This window comes from Agelaius phoeniceus, chromosome 6 (assembly GCF_051311805.1).
Source record: "Agelaius phoeniceus isolate bAgePho1 chromosome 6, bAgePho1.hap1, whole genome shotgun sequence".
In the NCBI taxonomy this organism is placed as follows: domain Eukaryota; kingdom Metazoa; phylum Chordata; class Aves; order Passeriformes; family Icteridae; genus Agelaius; species Agelaius phoeniceus.
The window spans coordinates 53118450-53141822 of record NC_135270.1 but is presented as its reverse complement, the minus strand read 5'-3'; the positions used below and the strand labels follow the sequence as shown (position 1 = coordinate 53141822).

The 23373-nt window shown below is 38.4% G+C and overlaps 2 protein-coding genes across 3 annotated transcripts in view; both read right to left on the bottom strand.

Moving 5' to 3' along the window:
- PPP2R5C (protein phosphatase 2 regulatory subunit B'gamma) overlaps positions 1-1955 on the bottom strand; it is a 71611-nt gene extending 69656 nt beyond the window's left edge. Inside the window, exons 1-2 of one of the 2 annotated variants that reach the window (XM_054635883.2) lie at positions 1800-1955; positions 169-234 (exon numbers count right to left, since the gene is read on the bottom strand). In XM_054635883.2, coding sequence (XP_054491858.1) covers positions 169-234; positions 1800-1826 — 93 coding nt within the window. In that variant the 5' untranslated portion in view covers positions 1827-1955. The remainder of the gene's footprint in view (positions 1-168; positions 235-1799) is intronic. The other variant, XM_077180712.1, reaches the window with a different exon arrangement.
- Positions 1956-17409: 15454 nt separating this feature from the next.
- The window catches only part of DIO3 (iodothyronine deiodinase 3), a 114655-nt gene continuing 108691 nt past the window's right edge, over positions 17410-23373 (bottom strand). Inside the window, exons 4-6 of the transcript XR_013182891.1 lie at positions 20412-20632; positions 19404-19617; positions 17410-18782 (exon numbers count right to left, since the gene is read on the bottom strand). The gene's annotated coding sequence lies outside the window, so the exon portion shown is untranslated. The remainder of the gene's footprint in view (positions 18783-19403; positions 19618-20411; positions 20633-23373) is intronic.

The following is a 23373-nucleotide window of genomic DNA, read 5'->3' as shown; positions in this document are numbered from 1 at the left end:
CATCTTATATCTTGCCAAATACCAGGGCAGTAGTTCCAGAGTCATTTTCCCTCAAAACTATCATCATGTCAAAATAACAATGTAGAAAACCTTAAAGCACTTTTTAGAAGTTATTACAAAAGACTGTGAAAGACTGTGAAAAATACTATGGTTTTTAGTAATATTTACCTCATGTTCTTGGTTATCTTGTCCATCTTTGCCACTTTTTCCACTCTTAACTGATTTTGCAGGTTCCTTAAAAAAAAGTTTGCAGTTTCAGTTTTTGTTTTTTTGGTTTTTTTTAAAGGAGATCTAGATAGATTCTTAAGTCAAGGAATCAGGCTTTTTTAGACATTTGCTAAAAGTAATAAAGTTGGCAGAATAAAAATGATACAATTTAACTGGAAGATGATAATATTGAACTGAAAGTCTCTACAAAGCCACTTTAATCATTTTTTATCTGTAGAAAGACTTTGGAGTTTTATTTATGCCTCAAAATTCATCTATAAAGATAAGCTTTCACAAAGGTAAGCAGGCAGGGACAAAAAATGCAAATGATTTGCACCATGTCTAAGAAATTACTTAGTTTTACTACCTTGCTGTCTTTGGTTTTTTGGTTCAGAAATATTTATATTTAGTTTAGCTTTGAAACTAGCATCAGTATAGTACATGTTTCACAGTTTATTATTTTGTCTGTTCTAGGGGCTAGAAAGTCCACTGTTAGAAGTAGGCCCCACAACTCAATTTTCTGCATCACAGCATTGTACTTACTTTGAATCCTTCACCCATTTTTGAGATTTGTTACTCTCAGAAAAGTGAAAAAAAAGTTTCAATGTTTTTAACATAGAAAGGGCCAAGGATATCGGGAAAATTTAAAGCAAACAACTCCCAAAAACCTCAACACTCAACCTCCCTACATCCAATTTTAAACTGACGTTGACAAACTAAAAGCTAAACAGAAGCAGTCGAGAGGCACAGCAGCTGGCTGAGGAGGACAGCACACTTCACTGTTTCTGACTTGCACTCGCGGCTAATTGCCTATCACACAAAATAAAGTGCAATCCAGCTAACTTCCTGCCGGGTTTGCAAGTTTTCTGCCATCGTTACTTGTGCAAGCCCCTTTCGTAGCCGCCAGACAAATCACTCCCGGGAGCCTGAGGCAAAGCGGGGCCAAAGCTAGGTTCATTCTATTGTCAGGAGAAGGAGCTGAAAGCCTCCGAGGGGCGATCAGTGCTCCTTGAATACTTATGGAGATCCCCCAAGCACAGCCCCCACTGCAGCCAGAGCTACGCAGCAGCAAAACTTCCCAGGACGGGGCCCGGGCAAGACGCCGTGGGTACGGACGCCCCCACCTTGCCATGGAAATAATCCCTTCCCCCTCCCCAACGCCCCCGGGCCAGCCCCGAGCGAGAGCCCCGCTCCCCGCTCCGCCTCAGCCAGCCCGGGCTGAGGACACGTTTCCCATTCCCTCCCTCCAGCACTCCCCCGCACGCCAAACCCACGGCCGCCCTCCACCGACTCCCTCCCTCCGACGGCCGCCGGCGACTCGGTACCAGGACCCCGCCTCGGCACCCCCGGACTAGGCCCCGCCGGGAGCTGCCCCCTCCCCGGCACCCGGGGGAGGCCGGCACACCGCAGCGAGGGAGGGAGGGACGGAGCTGCCCCTCACCCGGGGCTGCCCCTCGCGCGGCTCTCCCGGCGCCTGGGAACGGGCGCCGCTCGCCGCTGCCGCCCCCCACCCCAGGCCCCTCCTCCCCGCGGGGCCTGCACCCCACAGCCTCCCTGCGGGGCCCGGTCTCTCCCAATCCCCCCCGACTCACTTTCTCTTTCTTGTTTTTATTCGGCATGGCCGCGGAGGCGCAGCCCCCGCCGGCCCCGCTTCGCTCCGCGCCGCGCCCGCCCCGCGCTGCCGCTCCCCCGCTCCGCGGCGGCCTTGGTGCTCCCCCTTCCTCCCCCGCCCGCGGGGAGCGGGCCCTGCCCGCCCATTGGCTGCGCGCGTCACGTGGGCCGCAGCTCGCACTCGTCACCGAGCGGGCGGGGCTGGCGGCGCCTCCGCCCCCGGCGCTCTCTCGGCGGGATCGGGGTTCTTCCGACGGCTCCGGGGCTCTCCTGGCGGTATCGGAGCGCTCCTGACCGCTCCGGGGCTCTCCCGGCGGGATCGGGGCTCTCCCGATGGCTCCCCCGCTCTGCCCGGGCTCCGCCACGCCTTGGGGTGTTCCCGCAGGCTGAGCGCGGTAGCTGGACGGGCTGAGGTGCCCTCAGGGCCCCGAGGCTCCGGCGAGCTCGTCCTGTGGCGGCCCGTGGGAAGCGGGGGGTCCCTGCAGCCGCTGCCTCCGCCGCTCTTGGGCGAGGGGCACCCGTCACTGGGGAGCGGAAACGTTAAAGGAAAAAAAAACAAAAACAAAACAAACCCAACAAAAAAACAATATAGGGCATGCCTGAAGTTAGCTGGCAAAAACCGTGTGTCCATCATCATTTTGAGGACTTCAATATGCGCTTGCAGCATGTGAATGGGGAAGGTGAACTTTGGGAAGTTACAGACTGGTTTTGAAATGATATCTTGATTGCTTTTAAAAGCCTGAGTTTGGTTGTGCATGTTTTCATCATGCCCACCTGTACTAGAGATAATTTTTTGTCCAAACAAATCACTTTTTAATTTCCCAAAACCAGAATGCAATATTTAGGACAATCTTAAGACAAAAGAAATGTGCAAATACTCCATCTGGAAAATTTACAAACTGTATTTCTCCCATGGTCAGATTAAGCCACAAATTAATTATTGGCTGAGGAAAAAGTGCAAAGGACATTAGCAGTCCTAATAGCACCGTGACATAAAATACTTTAAATTTAGATTGGTTGTACTTGTTAAATTCTAATTGTGTTGTACTGCTAAAGGATAGAAAAAATACTACTTAATAAATACAGTGTAAAAGTGAAATTGATCTCATTCCTTACCCAGCCTGCAAGTATAAAATCCAGCATGAGCAAACAGATATGCTCTCATTTTTGGGATATGGAATTCCAATAAGCACTGGTATCTGGTAGGATGGTATCTAATGTTAGATACTTGTATCAGCTTGTATCCACTATATTTGAACCCTGGTTTTGCTGTGGTGAAAAAGACGAAGAAACTTTGCATTTTCCAGGCACTGCAAAGGAATTTACTGGCTGTGGAGAGCTGCTTCCTCTTACTTCAGTCCTCTTCCTTTCCTGTTTCTTAAGTGCTAGGAAACAAATTATGTCTGCCTCTTATCCTTTCTCTCATCTCTGGTTTGAGAGCTTAGAAATGAGGTGCAGTTATCACTATTGTGCCTCTGCTGAGAGCCAGTCATGAATGAGTTGCTACTAATAAATGACATTTCTGACTAACAGAATAATATGGACTTTTGAAATACTAATAGACAGCAAAGGAAAGAAATCTACCTCCATCTGTAGTCTGGAGTTTAATCAGTGTGTGAAAGGGTTTGCATGGCTAGGGATAAACTCAAGAGCTTCCACTTTGTTAGGTTACAGTTTTGTAGAAGCTTAAACTACTCTTAATTCCCAGCTGTTGTGCTCCTATCTCCCTCCCCTGCACTGATGCTGGTGCTGTGAAGTTTAAACCTGCTCATAGAATTGATCAAGTTGAAAACTATCCTCCCAAAATGATGTGTTGGTGTGTTGGTTTAGTTTTGGTTTGGAGTTTGTTTTTTTGTTTTGTTTTTTTTTTTGCCTTGAACTGGCACACCACCACCTGCTTCTGTAAACACTAACACTGGCTGAAGGAAGGGGGTGGAAATATGTGGCGGGGGCGGGATGTGACCTCAACAGCCTAGATTTAGATCAGTTTAAGCAGCTTAATGAGTTTCTCATTGGCTCTTGGCCTCTTTTGTGCTGCTAGTGCTCATAGTTTTTCTAAATAATGGAAAAACTCTGTCAGTGTCATTCTTACCCAACTACTTCTGAACAGGAGCAGCAAAAATTGTCTGTCCTTGTTTTGCAGTTAGTTGAGAAACCTTGAATCAATATGTTGAACTGAATACAGGTTCAAAAGTTGGCACTGACTCAGTTAACATTTATGAGGTTTTCTTTGTGACCACAGATGTAGAAACTCTTGTGAAAACTTGACTCCCCCTCACCTCGCTTTGCTGCAGAGTCTAATTCACCAGTAACAGAAAGCAATTGTGTTTTTCAAGGCCTGCTCTATTATATGAAATAATTAGTGGGTGGAGGAGGTTTACACGAAAAATAGTTCTGTCTGTATGCTCTAGTGCCTTCATAAAACCTGAGACTAAGATATGTGACTTATGTGATGAAATCTTACTTTTACTACAACAGTATGGCACTGTGGGCCTAATTATTCTGCTATGGAGTAGGAATAACTATGTAAATAAGATGATGTAATTTGAGTGTGAATATGACTATATTATTATTTGCATTAATTTCTGAACATTTTATGCAAATTAGGTGTTTTCAAAAACCAGAATATATTCACATGGATTAGGTTATCACTCTAATTAAAATGTCAAAAACTAATGCATGTAGCATAGTTTTCAATTTGCATTTTTTACTGTACTGATCAAATTCTCTAAATCTGCAAAGTTAAGCCACCAAATAATGTCAAGTATTGTGTAAAACACCTGGATAATACTTAATAGCCTGAATCTGGGCCAAGTGTCCTGTGTGCCAATGAAAGGGGAATATTTACACAATTAGTCCTTTCCAGCTGTATTGGATATTCTTGTCTGATTGCTTTTCATTTGTTTTTGTTGCTTGTTTTTTAATCCCTTTACAGTGGTTGAGCAGTCATGCTCTGGCCTGAGTTTACTGAACAGACCACTGTCACTGTGACAGGGATAACATCTTCCATCCCAGTTGTATGGCTTTATTGCTTCCCGTGCCCTGGCTCTGGTTTAATTGGGTGGTATGCCAGTTCAGCTTGTTAAAATGGCAGAAAACTAACTGAGCAGTGGTGACAGGAGACAATGAGACCTTTTGCTAGGAAGCTCTTAATTTGGCTCAGCTGAAACTATGCAACAGCAGTTGTGGACAAGGTTTTAGCAGCCAGTGAACTGTCATCGTAATACATAATTGTCAAACATTGTCAGGCTGTTTCCCAAAACATCTCTTCATTGACTGGTGCAGACTTTGGTTGTCTGGCACACTGTGTCAGATAGAGAGAGCTGAAACCTGAAGGGCCAATGGCAGTAAAGAGGCTGGAATAGATGAGTTGAAATAGAAACATTTTCTTTCTCATGCTTGCACGAGCCAAAATACTACTTAAGGTAACTTTCCTGGCAAGAATAAGTGGAACTGGCAGATTATGTCTGAAGGAACTAACTGAGGGAACAAACTACTTAATCAGCACCTGCAATAGATTCTGCTTCTGTGCAATCTAACACTAAAAGCTGTAAAACCAGTATACTCAGCTTCACAAAAAAAGCTTAAACATCTTTCAGGAACTTTCTGTACAAGCATGAATTCATTCTACTTACCCTGAATCACATTAAATAATTCTTGTGCTACTCTCAATCTAAATTATAAAGCTTTGATTCTCAATTATTTTAAAATCCATTAGTGTTGAATGCCCTGCTGTCACAATCTGCAGTATTGTAAAGGTTGCAAAACAATTTATTCACAGCAGCATAAAAGTCAGACTCTTTTGAGGTAATTAGTAATAGGTCAAACTTGGAGCTTCATGCATGAAAACAACATGATATTTTAGCCCTATATGTGACCACATAATTACAAATGGCAATTATTGGCATCACTTAACACAGAATCAGAGATACATGTTCAGAACCATAATTAATCACATGTCTGTTTAGTAATGTCATATTTGATGCCTTCTAGTTTACTCTGTATATAAGGCATATTACTCTGTATGTTTGCTAAATTTGGACTAGTAGAAAATGAAAAAAAATTCATGTATGATTGATTATGCTATCTGCATCTTAGCTTTAAGAATTTCAGTATTAACTAACACATGGATTCTGGATTTCTATTTGGGCCAACTTAATTTTCAAATGAACTTGAAAAACATAAATAATGAGAATGGACAGCTCATGCAGAATGTTACTAAAGCATTGTACTGGTTTTAACTGGGATAGTGTTACATTTCTTCATTGTAGCTTCTATGGGGCTAGATGTGCTTTGAATTTGTGATGGAAACAGTGCTAAGAACATAAGGATGTTTTTGTTATTGCTGAGCAGTGATTACACAACCTCAAGAACTTTTCTCCTCACAGTGCCCCACCAATGAGGAGGCCGTGAGTACACAAGAGGTTGGGAGGGGACACGACTGGGACAGTGACCCCAGCTGATCCAAGGGATATCCCATACTCTATGATGGCTTGCTCAGCACTAAAACTGGATGGAAGTGTGTGGAGCTTGGCTGAGGCTGGCACTACTTGGGGACTGGCTGAGCATCTGTTGGTGGTGAGCAATTCTTTTGGGTTTTTTAATATTTTCTTCTTTTCTTTTTTTGTGTATTTTCTTTTAATTACAATTAGATTGTCTTTTTCTCAACTATGAAGTTTCCCATTTTTACCCCTTTGATTCTCACTCCTATTCCATTGGGGGTAAGTGAGCAAGCAGCTGTGTGATGCTGAGCTGACTACTGGGATTAAACCATCACAAGCATCTATTCAGAGATTCAGAAGTATTCTGGACAAATAATATATCACAAAAATATCTAATAATATCTGATGATAGTTAAAACATTTTTATCTGCTTGTGGCCACAGTTACCACAGTGGTTATTAAGTATTAAAATGACCTACATTGGGGAATTCAGAGGATGATCAAAGTAAAAGACAGGCTATTAAGCCGGATGAACCATTTGTCTTATCCAGAATGCCAATTCCTATGAGAAGTGCCTGAATTTGTGTGCTGATACCCAAATTCCAGAGAGATGGGAATTACAAAAATAGTAACGTTAAAACACTTTGTACAAATCGCTTGATGTTCCTCTGCCTCAGTGAAGCAAATAAAAAGATCTTAAAAGCAAGACTTTGCTGTATGTCATGGACTTGAATCTTTTCAGGAAAAAACCTCAGAGACAGGCAACTCTGTTAACTCTGTTTGTGACATTTATAAATTAGGATGTCTGCTTTCACATTTCCTCTATTTCTGTGCGTTTATTTTTTTGTCTCTATAATGAGTTAAGCATTACTTGAAAATATTATATAATAATCTGTTTAAAATTTATTGTCTCTGCCTAGCATTTAGGAGGTAGAAGGGACATATTTATTTTTGATAGTTCATCTCTTTTTCATGTCCAAATTTAGTATTTTTATGGTGTGTTTTGGTGCAATTTTTAGCAGTCTTTGTTCATTCCAGGCTTTTGCTGCATTAAATACAATGTTCCCATACATGTACTAGCATTCCTTCTTCCCACACGATATCAAAGGAAAGATTAATTTTGTATCAGATGAGTGAGACTAGTAACATAAAGGTGATTGCAGCTAAAACTCCTACATTTTCATTTTTATCATATTTAAGTTGGTATTTATAGAATGAATGAAGACATCCAATTAATTGTACCTCCTGTTGATGCCATACAAGATTTTCTCCTTCTACACTTCATACCTTTTTTCTGCCGTTTTTAGGATTGGTCATAGCTAATATAGCTGTATATTTTTATCTCAGTGTGGGAAGAGTTGAAAGACATACACAGAAGGCGTGCTCAGGACTTAACCCTGCAAGTGCCACGAGTTTGTGGACTCAGGAGGCTGAGTGTGTCTGCATGTGCTCAGAAGTGTCCATCTCCTGAGATGATGCATACCCTGGATTTCTGATTTTCGGGAGCAATCCGTGCTGCCTTGTCAGAAAGTGAGGAGCAGCTTCTACCAGCAGCGCTTTTGGCTCGCTCCCCCTAGGGCAGGCTGCCTGCCGCTGCACCGAGCAGGCTCTGCAGTGATCTTGGAGAGAGCTGCAGGGATCTGACAGAGCTGCAGGATCTCAGAGAGCTCTGCAGGGATCTTGGAGAGAGCTGCAGGGATCTGACAGAGCTGCAGGATCTCAGAGAGCTCTGCAGGGATCTCAGAGAGCTCTGCAGGGATCTGACAGAGCTGCAGGATCTCAGAGAGCTCTGCAGGGATCTGACAGAGCTGCAGGATCTCAGAGAGTTCTTCAGGGATCTGACAGAGCTCTGCAGGCTTCCACAGCCTCTCTGCATGTGTGGCACAGACATCGCTCCTCTGCTGTGCTCACATCCTGCCATCAGGCCAGCTCTTAGGAAGGATAAAATTTGGGTTTAAGTATCATTGCCTGGGTCTGCACCAAAATCCCTCAGCATGAAGCAGCCTCACCAGGTCTGTTTTGGTAGGCAGGGTAACTCCTGCAGTCAGGGTTCCCTGTCTTCAAAAGCTGTGATAGTCTAGAGGCCTCTGCCAGACCAATTCCCTCTGGGCACTTTAAAGTCTATCTTTGAATATGAGACATCTGAACAATTGTGAAAGGTTCTTTAATAACAAAACCTTTTTGTTTGCCCAAGATAGAAGGATAAATGCTTTTGACACACCACTTATCTCCTACTATGCTATGTTATCAGAGAGACATGTTACAGGGTCATGCCAGGCAAAGGCTTGCAAGAATAATGTTGGAGGATTGGGCCAAGAGATTTTGTTCTCATACCATTCCTAGAACTACCTAGTCACTGAATGGCTTCTAGAATTTTTCTAAGAGCAAGCCTTGTCATTTTGATTCAGAGAGTATTCCAGGAATAATCAAACATGTGCACAAAGTGAATGCTAATGAAGAGGACCTTGGAACAAAACAGAGTTATTCAAACTGATACTGCAGGTGTGCTCAAAATCTCCTTATGCATTGTGATGGAAGCCTTGGCTTCTAATTCAGCTGTGGATTCTACTGGTTGGTAAAAATCCTGAGCCATAGAATCATAGAATGGGTTGGGTTTGAGAGGACTTCAGTGGTTCGTCTTGTCCAACCTCCCGGTCAAGCAGGGTCGTCCTAGAGCACATTGCACAGAGCTGCATGCAGATGGTTCTTGGGTAGCTCCAGTGAGAGAAAATCCACAGCTTCTCTGGACAATCTGCTCCAATGCATGGTCAGTGCACAGTAAAGAATTTCTTCCTCATGTTCAGGTGGAACTTGCTGTGCATCAGTTTCCACTCATTGCTTCCTGTCCTGTGCTCGGCATCACCGAGAAGAGCCTGGCTCCATCCTCTTGCCACTCTCCTTTCAGATACTTGTAGACATTGGTGGGATCCCCTCTCAGTTGTCTTTTCCTGAGGCTAAATAGGCCCAGCTACCTCAACCCATTTCCTCATAAGAGACACTCCAGTCCCTTAGTCACCTTTGTAGCCCTCCAGCTGGGCCCAGTCCAGAAGCTCCAGTCCAGTCTGTTTGTACTGAGGAATTCATAATTCTAAATTCAGCTTTTCAATATAAGAATTATTAAGAATAAATCACCTTCATCAAACCAGAATGTTTTTGCTCAGTCACATTTTAGGTGTCAGCTCCATTTTTACTGAAGGTTTAAAAAAAATCAGATATTCTGAAAGAATTTAGACAGAGCAATTAAACATTGGCAAAGCTTATAAGCATTTCAAACCAGAATCTTACAATAGGAAGTGTAAGACCAACTTAACTGCAGATTTCTCTTCCATCTGTATTTATATCATGCTGTGTACTGACTATCTGGTATGCCTGTACAAACTTTGCCCCAACATTCAATTCGTTTGCATCTTATGTTTGGTATTTATTTCAGAAATTTGACATAGATATGAGCTGTATTTACATTTTATCATCAGTTCTTAGGTATGTTAGAAATTCTTTTGAACATCAGGAAGTTGATTAGAAGTACTGGGTAGACAATTACTAAGTCATAAAACAAGGCCTTTGACACGGATTTTCTCCTGCATGCATTCCACAGAATCATGACACATAATCTTTATACTTCATGCATTTCCTTCACAGAGGTTCATGGGGTTTTTTAACTTTATGCTCCTCTTTTGCTGTCCACAGTTTTTTGCTGTGAAAATGGCATATATCAATGTCAGCACAGCTGATTAATCACAACTTTTCTCTAGAGTTCAATACCCAAACCAGCTCTTGTCTCTCCAGCATGCTGTATGTTGTCTGCTTTTGCTTTTATTGCTACTCTCACGTATTTCTTTTCAATTTTATCTGAAGACTCTTGGTTCATACATTTCTTGGCTGTTCAGAGAACACATGTAACATGATTCAAGGACCAATTGCGAAAGCTGTTCTTATCTTCCTTTCACTCAGGCTATCAAGACAGTTTTATGGGCAGCCCTTTGCCTGTCTTGTGTTTTCTAATTTATAGACTAAATGCCCAGATTTCCTTATGTAATCTTTTTTTTTAAAGGAAGAATTAACAGGCATTTGAAATAAAGTTATCTCCTTTTTAATATAAATTGAAATGAAAAATCCCTGTTGTTAGCAGAGAAAAGAAACAGATTGGTAAGTGCCTATTCATAATTCCCAGGGCATTTTACATTTAAAGCTCCTTTCATATATGTAAAGAGGATAATGGTAATAAGGTAAATAAAATGTGTACAGAAACGAGATAAGGTACATAAGATACACAAATAAAGGTTTCTTTACACACATTTATATAGAAATCCTATTCATCACCCCAAGTTTTCTGACTGCACCAACTTGGATTTGAATTTTCGTTCTGCTAAATATGTCCAGGTGTTTTAATATTTGTCTAGAATGTCAGAAACTAGATGAACTAATGCCTAATCTTTAAAGATTTCTTTATTTAGTTGTATTATGGACCTAATCAGGGGTTTTAATTCAAGGCTGAAGAATTATAGAACTGTAATTGAAATACTAGAGGGGAAATGTTCTTTTCACAGAAAGATCTTTTGCTCTGTCTTTCCCAAACAGTGTGCTCCAAATATAGTATTACTGAATTAAATGCTAAATTACCTACATGCATAGGTAAGAATTGTAGCCTAGATACCAGAATGAGGGGAAAGTGACCAAAAACTGAGCAAATAAATAGTAAATTTTATTAAGTATGCATAAGTTAAGGGATGCAAAGGCTCGCTAGTCACTGCCATGAGGGCTCAAGCTCTGGTGGTGCCTTTCCAGGCTTCTCAGCTGTGTCTAGGTCAGTGTTGCTTGGCCTGAAGGATAAAGTTCATCACCTGATGCTGCCCCTTGCATTCCTGTGCATGCTCTTGGCTGCAGAAGAGGGTAAGGCATCAGCTGGCCCGAGAGGCTCTTGTAGTGAGTGAACCTTAAATACATTTGGTGCAGTAAGAACGTTCAGGAGCCTCCTAGTCAACTTGATTATTTTGTAAATGTTACAAAGGAAGTGGAATTTTGATAGATGGTAAATTCAGATGCTTTGTGTTTAAAAGGTCTTTTTATGGTCTAACATTAATTAGCAACAGTAAACACTGATGGCTAATAAAAATGTCTTAGAAAAAGCCTGAGGGAATACTCTGTGAGCTCAGCAACCAACTGGGGTTTGAATGATCTGAATTCTATTCTTAATTTGCAGTGTGATTTTGGCAAGGTAATCTCTGTGTTTCTTTTTCACATTTTTTTTTTTATCTCTCTTGTCTATCTTTATGGCAATTTGTCTTTACAGTGCCTAGAATAAGGAAGAAGGCAAACTGGACTGTGATTCTAACAAGAGTGATAACAAGTAGCTTTAAATACAAACTGAATTTCAATTTTTCTTTTGAGGTATGATTGTAATCAGTTTTTATACACATACAGAGTTAATTAATAAGAAATTACACACATAATTTAAATTATGTGTTCAGCCACCTTTAACCTAAGGTATTCAATCCTGTCAGAGAGCAGTCTTTAGCATCTGTCTTTATGTTCTATACTGACATGAAAGAAACCATAATGTCCATGGATGTCAAGGAGGTAACAAAGTTATATTTTTAAGAATTCTGACTCAACAACTCTTATCACCTGCTGCTAGATGTCTGCAGCACTTTTACATGTAGAATTCCCTTTAATTCCTGATACATTTTCAAAAATATTATCATAAAAAAACATTTCATGATACTGACCTTATGTTTGAAATTGACTGATTAATTATGTTTGAGATGTCTATTTCTAGGCTTACTCCAAATATACCTGGATGGTAATTTTCTTTTCACAAGAAGAAGGCTTCTAAATTATGACTAATTTTTCTATCAGATTTGAGGTAATGAAGGCAGCCTTTGAGTCTGTATTGAAATCTCTTGAATTTCAGTTGGATTCCCTGAAAACCTAAGTGCATGGTTATAAAAAAACTTCTAATAAATTCAAAGCTCGTGGAGACTGCTGAACATAATGGGTTTTGTTGAGAACAGCAGATGCCAGGTTTCCTTCAGAAGGGAGTTACAATCACTTGATTTGTCAATTTTTTGTCAAAAGCTGTACTTTTTTTGACAGTACAGCTGTTTTGCATCCATACTGTATATTTGTATCCATATGAAAAATTTTGTGCCTTGAGTGTGCAGAACACATCACATCCTTCATTGAAAGCTTTGTGAAAGCAGTAGTCTGTCTCACTACACTAATTTTTTTCCCATTCATCTCAGGTTATTTTTTTTGTTCTGGTTGTCTTTTTATTTGTTTGTTTGTGTGTTTAAGAGTTAATCTAGTAATTTAAAAAAACACCTGATGGACATTAATGGAAACTGACCACTGAGCCCATTGTCCCACTTGCACCTGGGTTTCAATGGGTGTTTTGATGGGCTGACCTTTTAGATGTAAAAGGATAATCAAGTCTCCTGGCCTACTCAACCCTGAGTTTGAAAATAACATGGCAGCTTTGTTAACCAGATTGCACAGGAAAAGCAGAGTCTCTAGACTGAGCTGGCTATCACATTTTTGCTGTTGAATGCCTGTCAAATTGTACCTTTCAGTTACAACCCACTCGAGACAGACCTGACACAGATACTTGGAGATGAAAAGCTGAGTATCCTATTACCAGTCACTTGAGCTGTTCAGTGGCCATCTGCTGATTGGAGAAGAAAACATCATTAATAATGTATTTGTAGAATGTGGTCTAGCTTTTATGTTGCTATTAGTTCTTCCAGCATGAGCTATAGCAGCATTATTTAGCTTCTGAGCTCCAGCATCTCCTTAGTAGCCATGGCAAGATTTTTTGTATTTTCTGTTTTAGGGGATAAAAGGAATTAAAGCATATGACTTGAAATTAGAATTGATCCACGAGTATGAGTTTCTTTAGTATTTTCTTAAGAATCTATACTACATTAATATATTTTATTACTTTTTCAAAACAGTTTTCCAAAAGACAAGAGTGTGAACAAAGAAGAGTAACTTGTATAATAGTTTATTATAACTATAACAACTAATCTTGTGCTTGATAATATAAATCACTTAATGCTATGAAACAAGTAATGCAATGCTTTAGACTTAAGATGAATGCTGACATAGATTGATGCAGCTCTGTTGAAAAGTCAGTGCTAGAAAAATAGCCAGAAATATCTAGAGAATTTTGTTTGTTTTGAGCACTGTTTTAACATTTTAAATTGACAGTTTCACCAGGCACAATACAATTATTGCATTAGAACTTAGGCCATTCAAACCCATAATTTACAGTCTTATAATTTGGAGGAGCTGTTTAGTTTTTAAATTGATGAACAATATCATCTGAAAACTTGTCAGATTAAAGCCTCCAGCCAAAACAAGATTGTATTAGCTGTTAAGTTTTTAATGTCTCTGGAAGTGTTGTTTTTTTCTAAGTATTGATCTTTTTTTTTTCCTTACAAAGGGTGATTTGTATACACTTGGAAAATAATTATGTGCCTGGGAGAAAATGGCATGCAGGTTTCACCCTTGATCCAAGACATTTGCAAAATAAAAGTTCTTTTTAGCCTATTATTTTTTAAAAATTAATTTTAATATTAGATATTATGACCTGCCAAAACCACCAAAGGCTTGGCTGTTTACCTCTGCTACAGATCTCTGTAGGTTTTATGCCTTTGTGGCTTTGAGATTGTGTTACTGCAGTACACAGGGACAGAGGAGCTATAGCTATGGCAACCGGTGCCTGGTAGGTTACTGACAGCATGAATTACAGCATCTCTAAGGATTCACTGCAGACTGCTCTCCTTGCTGGTCTGATGGCTCATTTTGGTTTTAACCTTCAGGACAAGGACCAGCATCAAGGCCTTGTCTGTTCCTGGTATTCATCTTTCTGTAAGAAATTCTAAAGAGGTTATGTAGATAAACAGGTGCAGTCTTAAACTGGTTTGGATGGGGATTTTCTTGCAGTCTTATTTATTGTTATTCTTCAAGTGGGAGAAATTGTGTCTCATTTTTTGCTAGTATCAGTATTGCTACATCTACTGCACTGCTTTGAGCACTGTAACTCATTGGTCACAGCCTTGCTTGACTCAGTGGTATGAGAAAATTTCTGAGGTCAAACTCAGCTTCAGATACAGCCCTTATATTAACAATGAGATGGGTGTTATGGTGGAATATGAAACATTCTTGTTTTTATTATTTAGGTTATGCAAAAAGTGCCTGAATTACAAAAGCCAGCTGCAACTCTGACATTAAAAATCCAGGTCCTCCACAGTTACTGGCAATTGGAGAATATTTCATAGCCATATCACAAAAGCCAAGAGATTGAAAGGGGAGATATGAGAGAAAATAATTTCTTAATATCTCTGTGACTTGCTGATTAAATTTAAAGAATAATTATACTGATGTCCCTGGGTAATGTGTGAGTGGTCATGGTCTAGAATCTGAAATTCAGGTCTCCTTGCCCAAAAAACCCACTTAATGCTGATTAAAATACTTTCTAGATCAGATTTACTATCTCTGTTGACCATGTATTTGGACTTCTTTCTTATGAAAGCTCTTGGCCATTTCTGTAAAGATCATTTGCCAGCAGTTATCTACTCACAGTTGCTTAATCATGTACATTTAAAAGCAAAACTGAATGTGCCTGAACACTTATACCTACAGCCAAATACCTTGTTAGTGCAGATATAATAACATTATGTAATAGTAATAACAATGATTTAATTGAGTAACCCAGGACACATGTTCTGACATTGTATGCAATTGAATAGCTGTTGCAAATGTTTCAAGGAAAATGAAATTAATTTGTAAGAAAATGAGAACTGCAACTTAAAACTAGTTTCAGCAGTCATAGCCAAAAACCCCAAACTCTTATCTGAATGAAGCAGTTCATAGTATAGAAGATCTGATAGATTTGGTGGATTTCTTTAGAATGCAGAGATCACACACAGAATTTTATTGCTTAAATATCCTCTCAAACAATAAAGTGTAAAGCTTGATTATTAAGATGTTATTCAAAAGTTTGCTAAAATGGGAGTAAAATACGTTTATGAAAACAACCACAGCAAGGAGATTATAGCTGTAGAAATATAAGGCATAATGAAGCAGTTCACAGGAAAAATCCCTGTTAAATGTTTGTGGAGTTTGCTGGGTTCGAAATTACTCAAATTTACTTCATTTCAAATTAAGATGACCTAAAAAATTGTATTCCTAAGTGAATTTAAATAACTCCATTTGAAAGAAGAATGCTTCAGTTGTAGTGTGACAAAGCTGAAGCATTTGGGTTCTTTTGTTTTTAGTAGCTACTATTTACTTTTTCTAGTGACTGGTTTCAGTACTGTGAAAAAACTTTCAGAAATTGTTAGTCGAGTTTCCAAGATTGGATGTTTCTCAATATTATTGATGAACTGATAGCTAAGAAAAGAGGAGGGAATTATTTACATGGTCAGTTTTGTACAAGGGCATAGAGAGAATGTGCTAAGTATGTGTTCACAGCTGAAAGAACCTCATCAACAATGGGAATGGATTTTTCTCAATTATTAATAGCTTTTGTATGTACCTAGTTCAGATCTCTTTTCCTAAAAATGCCATATTACTATTGCTACTAACACAAGTGGACCTATCAGACACAATACCTTTTTCCCAGTTTGTATTGATTTTGCTAAGATTGCAAATGATTAGAGACTTTTGTTTTGCAACAGTTTAGGATCTTACAAGAATTAAAAATATGTAGGAAAGATAGAATATGCCTGAAGAGATGATCCATGATAACTTACGACTCTTTGTCAGTTTTCTTCTCCTGAATAATATATGACAAGCACCCTTAAATTTACTGAAAACTTTTGGTAGAGGTTTAACAGCCTTCATAGTGGGTCTAATTCTACTGCTTGGCAGAATTATCACTATGTATACTTTAATTCTTTTCAATGTACTATTCAACTAATATTTCCTGTGCTTCTTCCTGTCCTCCTTCTGGTGAATACATTGAGCAATAAATGATCATCTTTTTATAACTGCCTTTTTCATGTATAAAGAGAATTAAAGTTCTGCACTCTCAGATTCTTTGTCTTTCTCATAGGTTGCATTTTCTAAGCCACGTGTACTGTTGTTTTCCTTCTCCAAATATTAGCAAATATAGCCTACGGACTTTAAAAATTAAAGTAATACAAAATAACTCAGTAAATAGGCACCTTACTGTAGGTATTGTCGTGTTAGTAATGCAAATTATGAGCACTTAAGAAACATGAAGAAGAAATGCTCTCTGGTTCTGAAGGGTGTGGTGTTCAGTGTGTGAAATAACATCATAAAGTCATCATAGGTCCAAATGCATTGGCTGTATTCTGCTGTGGATTCCCACTGCTGAAAACGTGTATGTAAAATGTATCCTGGCCCTCTTCATGGAAGAATATCTCTCCATATCATCACCAGACTGAAGTTAGATTTTGATTTTTTTCTCACAGAAATTAGAATTCTTATTTTGAACATGGAGAAATTTGTAGTGCATCAGGTAGAACTGTGGGGGATGACTGAGACAGTATCTCCTCCTTTCCTTTCCTATTCCTGATGGCAGCAATTCACTATGGCTTTTTATTTAATATAGCATATTCCTGAAACTTGCACAGGTTTTTCTCCTAAGTGTGATCTGCACATTGTAATTAAAATCTGCCACTGATCTATCTCTGCTTTGCTGAAGTGAAGGTGTAAGTAATGTATTAGGAGTGAGTTTCTGATTCCCTGCTACTGCCATAAGTGAGTATTCCTGAGCTTGGCCTGACCTGGCTCCTACTGCTCAGAACACTCAGTCACTTTTCAAGTCTGATACCTGTAACTCTCACACATATCAATACCACTACAAAAAAATTCAGTTACCTGCTTTGTGCCAGACCCCTGCACCAAGGCTTTGTCCTTCCAAGAGATTCCCAGGTAGTACACTCGGCCTGAGGTGCATTAATCTCATTTCCTTGAAAACAAAGAACATATTAAAGATTACTGAGGCTGCATATTAAATTTACTAAGAATAAACTAATAAACAATTATGCCATGTGATTTTACTCTCTAATTTTTATTAAAAAATAGTCTTCAGGGCTTTTCAGGGAAAAAAATTTCTTTATTGAAATATAATTTTTCCCCACTGGCTTTAGAAAACAAGCAACTTGAACTTTACAGTAATTTCATGTACTCATTGAACCTAACGTGTGTGCATAGCCATAAGGCAACACTATCCTCTAGTGGCAGATTGCATTAACACAAGGCTCCAGCTCCAGCACTGGGGACTGGTTTCCGTGTGTTGAAAAGATGGGGTGTCATCGTTATTATTCATAAATTCAGAGTTTTGATTTGCATAACACAACAAGGAGTAATTAACTGAATGCTGCATACAAAGTGATGACATGTACTCAACCACCAACATCAGCAGCACTACATATATTTTAGCAGAATATATATATATGTATATTTATATGATTTCCTGTGATTTTCCAGACTATTGAACTTATGTAATTGTATTCTGCTGTGGTCACTTTTTCATAGGTGCTGTGTTTAACATGGTTGACCACCAGCTGGTTTTTAGTCTCCTCTTCAACACTGCTGTTAAAGTCTAACTCTCATGGTGAGAGTGTCTCTAGATATTGTTATCCACAAGCATATAAAATATTCTTAATTTCTTTTTTTTTTTTTTCGGTTTGAAATTTCAAAAATCCAGCATATGGGTTAAGGAAAAATACAGAAAGGAAAAATTTTGTGTAAGAGAGCAAACTCTGAGATTTCAATGCATTAGTTTTTTAAACTTACTCACTAAAAGGGCTGGTCTAGACTGAAAGTGTATTTGCTTACTGTGAGTATAGATAGTACAAAAAATTAAATTATTTCTCACTCATTCTCTAAAAATATTCCTGCTCTGGAAGTTTGGAAATTTTTCTATGCTAAAAATCCTATGTCACCTTTTTTGTGGGTTTTTGGTTGGTGTGGGTTTTTTTCTGTGTGTGTTTGTGTTGTTAGGGGGTCTTTTTAGTTTGTTTTTTTTTAGCAATTCTGACACATTTTGCAGAAATCTTATCTAAATATTTCATCAGGTATTTTGGGAATAACGAGGTTTTGATGCTTCATGATTCATGCATGCCCCACATAGATCCAAGGCCAAGTGGAAGCAGGAAACAGAGAAGCAAGTGAGAAGCAGAACAGTTTGGAATGAACTTGTTGATGTTCCCACTGCTCTGATTTTACTTTTTACTTTTACTTTTACCATTTGACACACAGCCAGGTCACTTGTGTATCAGGTCCAGTGAGAGGACCACATACCTGGCTTAACAATGCTTCCATTTTTCTTCTCCATACCCAGATTTAGCAGACATGTTTTAGGAGGTGGCATTATTCCTTTTAAATGTTACCATTTAATGCTCCATGAAATGTAAGCACTGGATACTAAAGGGCTTCTACTAGCATTGATATATATGATATCATTCATATAACTTACCTGTTTTTTATAAGGTAATTTTTAAATTCACAAGTGTATTTGTTCCTACTGTGCCAAGTTGCTTTTCAGTTCTGTACAAAGAATTCAAAGTAAATACTTTGTTAATTTCCATGTGAGTTGTTCTTAAAAAACAAAAGCAAAAAAAAAAAAAGAACATAAAAATGCAGTATTCTTTTCTCCAGCATTCAATTTATATTGCAAAAATTTTGCAGTGCTTTTTTTTTTCCCTCTGAGTTCTGTACTTGGACCAAAGGAAATACTTGATTTGGACAGGTCATGTGCACAGAGAGAAGTCAATGTCTTCTTGCCTTTGTTCCACAATCCACTTGAGCAGTGTTTGCTATAGTAATGTAAACTGCAGTGGTAAATTGCAATAGGAAAACAGCAAATTTGTGACAACATAACTGTAGCTATAGAACAGAAACAATTCTCTTGAAAGAAGCAACAACTATTTTCAAGGTGTCAGTAAGAACTAGTAGTACTGTAATTAGTGCACCACTATGAGTGAAGGCTGTTATTTTAGAAACACCATGCCAAGAGTTCAGATGTTACAACACTTGAAAGGTCTTACTCAGGGGCTTACATTGAGTTATGGATCCTCTTACTTCTGACTCATGAGTTTAATTCCAGTTCACATTGCTAGTGACAAAAAATTGTATGTCAGAGCATAACACTGTGTTTCATGACTTAACTGTACGTCTCCAGTCCCCAAAAATTCAGTTAGAAGTTACATTTCAGATTGGCCAATGACAGAAAGCACCATCCAGTGATTTTTTTTTGGGAATGTTTGAATTGCCAGTGAAGATTGACTTGTTCTTTTTTCCTCTAGTTCTTCTCTGAACGTTTTCACATTGTCCATGTGAAATACAGAGAAGTCCCAGAATTTCTGCCTCTGCTATGTGTATTCTGCAGATAAATGAAGAAATAAAGAGTTATGTCAGGAAGAAATAATATCCAGATATCCTGGGGGAAAGGCTTTAGAGGATCTGTAAAAGGGAACTCTGTGTTTGTGACAGGCTGTGATCTGTTTATGTGAAGACAGGTCCTACATCTTAGGGGACCAAAATAATTCTCTTTATCTCTTGAGCTGTGTAAAAATAAGCCTGTGATGTAGAAAGAATAAAAAAATTGCTTAAGTTCCACATTCTCTTCAATAGGTCTGTACTACCAGGTGAATCTGTCTCCTATTTCTATTTCCACTTCCCTAACTCTCTTGAATTCTGTGTTTCTTGATTCTATGTATCCAGAACTAATAACTTAATGGCATAAGAAAATAGTTTTAGTATTACATGGGTTATTATGTGTTTTAGTGTTCCTGTTGGCTAAAACCAAATTAATTTGATATTATGTTACTGAAAATTGCATACCCTTGATGACTGTGTTTTTTGAAATGTTGTCTTCTATGTACGTTTTTACCCTTTTAAAGTATTCTTCTGAAAAAAGTTCAAGTAATAAAAAGTACAATAAAACCAAATGTATAATTATAATTTGCAGTGTCACATGTTTATAATTGCAAGAATCTCACCTTAAATACAAATGTAGGAATTTAAGAATTATTCTGAAACATTTGGAAACATTATATTTGGCTATGTAGTCTCACAGTTTATTGCTTTGTATTCCAGTGCAGAGTTTTCTCAGTGTTTCATTGAAGTATAGAATGGACAGTAGAAGAGCTCTGTAATAAACACAGACTTTCTTACCCAATATCCTGTTTGCCAGTGGAGCTTGACTGCTAGCTCTGCAGAAATGGATTAGCAGGGCAGACAACTCAGGAAGAATAGTGAAAGCTCCTTGGATAATATCCTTCTCTGTTGACCTATAACATGGTTCATTTTATCTGCTCCTTTGAAATTCCTGCTGCTTGCTGATTTGCACAAAAAGAGAGTTCAATAATGGCAGAGGGCTCACTTCTGTTAGAAATCTGTAAAGACATACAGGAAATAAAATCATCAGATGTATTTCTCACAGGTCAATGCAGAGCTACAATGTCATGTGCAGGTGGCAGTTGCACACCAATGATCTGGAGAATGTGAACTTGCAGTCTGGCACAGTTTTGCTCTGTTCCCACTAATAACCACAGCCCCTGTCATGGTGTAGTGATGTGTGCAGTGCTTAGAATATTAGATCTTTCATATGGCAAATGTGTCACTTTTCAGAAGGCTTCCAGAATGCAATCCAGGGCAGTGTTCTCCTGTGGGTATAGGATTATTGTCTTGCCCTGAATAGGGCAGCACAGAGTCCCTTGGCTAAGAAATTGTGCAGGTGAAAAGTCTCAGTTTTTCTGGAGTTTGACTAAAAAACATAAGAAAGAATATTTCAGCATGTAACAGAGGAGAGGATAAATAAATACATTGAAGGAACTGACTTTGATTTGCAGAGTGTGTTTTTCAATTGCACCAGTGTGAAGTATACCTTCTCTTTCTCTCCACTGACACTATCCCATGCATCTGGAAGCAATCAGTCTTCAACAAAGGACCCTGAGATCTCCAGTGAGAGAAAGCAGACCAACTGCATGTGGCAGGGCTATGACAACAAATCTGAAAATCTGTCTTCATTGATTTCAGTTGCTGTAATTTAGATTTGATGCAAAACTTATTAAGTATCAGCTCACTCTTATGTGTATTGCTGCCCAAACTAAATATCTGGAAAGTATTAAGAATTACTTTTTAATATAAATTGAATAGACAGATCATATAAGCATGTGCTGAGAATTTATTTGATTTGAATAGGCTGCATAAGAGCCTAAAGTACAATGAAATGTAGCTGTAAAGTAGTTTTTATACTATAGAACTACAGAGAGCAGAATCCTTTTTCCAGTCAGGTTCTACACCAGCTGCTTCATCTTTCTAGAATAAAAAAGCCTTGTGATTTTCCATAATGTGAAGTCAGGAAAAAAAAGTGTTTACTAAGAAAAAATCTATTTTACTACTGAATACTTTACTTTATATGGTGGTGTATTTTTTGGTAACAATTTGTGAGCTATACTTTTTGAAAATTAAATTGTTTTCAATGTACAGCTTTGTGGAATTTGTGAGGAAAAAATACTGCATTATTTTTTCACATTGCTGACTTTCAAACAAATATCTCTAAATAGGTATAAATCAGAATCTGGGTTGTGAAAGTCATAGCTCCTCCTGAGATTCAGTGGAGACCTAGGCTACAGACAGGTTCATGTTCATAGAAATTTTTAATTTTATATGAGGAAAAGAGAAGTTGACTGGGGATGTTGAAAAAGAAGCTATGTCCTTCTCATTTTTTAATATTACATACTGTCAGTAGTATGAAACAAAAAAACCTACTAATTTATTACCAAGTAGAACAGAAGGCCAGAATAAGGGCACTTAAAAAATTAGTTGTCCTGTTTATTGAGCTGGGACTATAAGAATAAGAGAATAAGTACTCACCATTGTGAAAATCATTCATCTGGCTCTGGGAGCCCTTTGCTATTAAAGAATCTTTTGATGTGATGGGGGAGTTGGTTTTTCAGCTTGAAAATGGCACCATTTCTGGTTGCATGTTTTTTACTGCCCTTCTCTGAAAGAGAAGTTGCTGAGTGCAGGAATGAATGAAGAATATGGTCACTGACATATTGGTTTGGGATGGGAGATAATATTTCTATATTTGAATAAGTTAACAAGTGAAACTGATATGAAATGAAAACAACTTTCTAAATTAAGCAAGAGTTCTAAATGTTTTGGTCAAAATATTGTGTAACAAAAGTGCTACCAGACAGAGGAGTCACACAGCTTTTCCAGGGAGTGCCTATTTCTGTGTTTCAGCAGGTCTCTCCTGGGAAACAGTGCTACAAAAATTGCTGGTAACAGAGTGTGAGAGGACTAAGTGCTTTAAGAATAAGAAGCATTTTGCCTAAACCAAGTAGTGCCGTAGTGTTGATATAATAATCTAAAATAATATGAATTCTTAATTTTTTCTCAGTAATTATGTCACTTCCTGTTCTCTTCAGTACAGGATACCCATTCTTCATTGGTATTGCCTTTAAAAATCAATCATTAAATTCCACATACTCCTTTACAGTTTGAGAACACAAACTTATGAATAGAGGAATTAACAATATAAGTCAAATAGTACTTTTAAAGATGTTTAACTAAATACTAATCTTATATGCTGTGTGCTTTTTTTGCTTGTTTAGCTAATAAAAGAAACTCATGGCTTCTGATATATTGTAAGACAGTTAAAAAAATCCCATGGGAATCTGCATTCTAACCATTTTTTCATTACATGCCTGTTGTTTATAATACCGCTATTTAAAGTAATTTACTACTCAAAGGAAAAACGTTAAGTAGATACTTTCTACAAAAAGTTTGTTATCAATCACATTTCTTTTGAGGAATGGAGAACATGACTCCATAATTTTATTTTGTCTGTTAATCACAACAAACTGCAGTTTCTTTATTACCTTCCAAACTGTTTCCTGTGCCTGCACCCCCCTACTGTGAAATTATTTTACCCCTAAGAGTGTCTCAGATTATTTTCTTGCCAAAAAAAATATTTTTAGCACCTTACATTCTGTTCTTTAAAAGTATCAGAGAGGGTGAACTACTAAGCCAAATTCCCCTCAGGATTTGAGAATGTGACTCTGTAATCTTGTGTAAAGAGGCATTAACAATATTAGTCACAGTTCTCTGCTTTTTCTGTATTCTG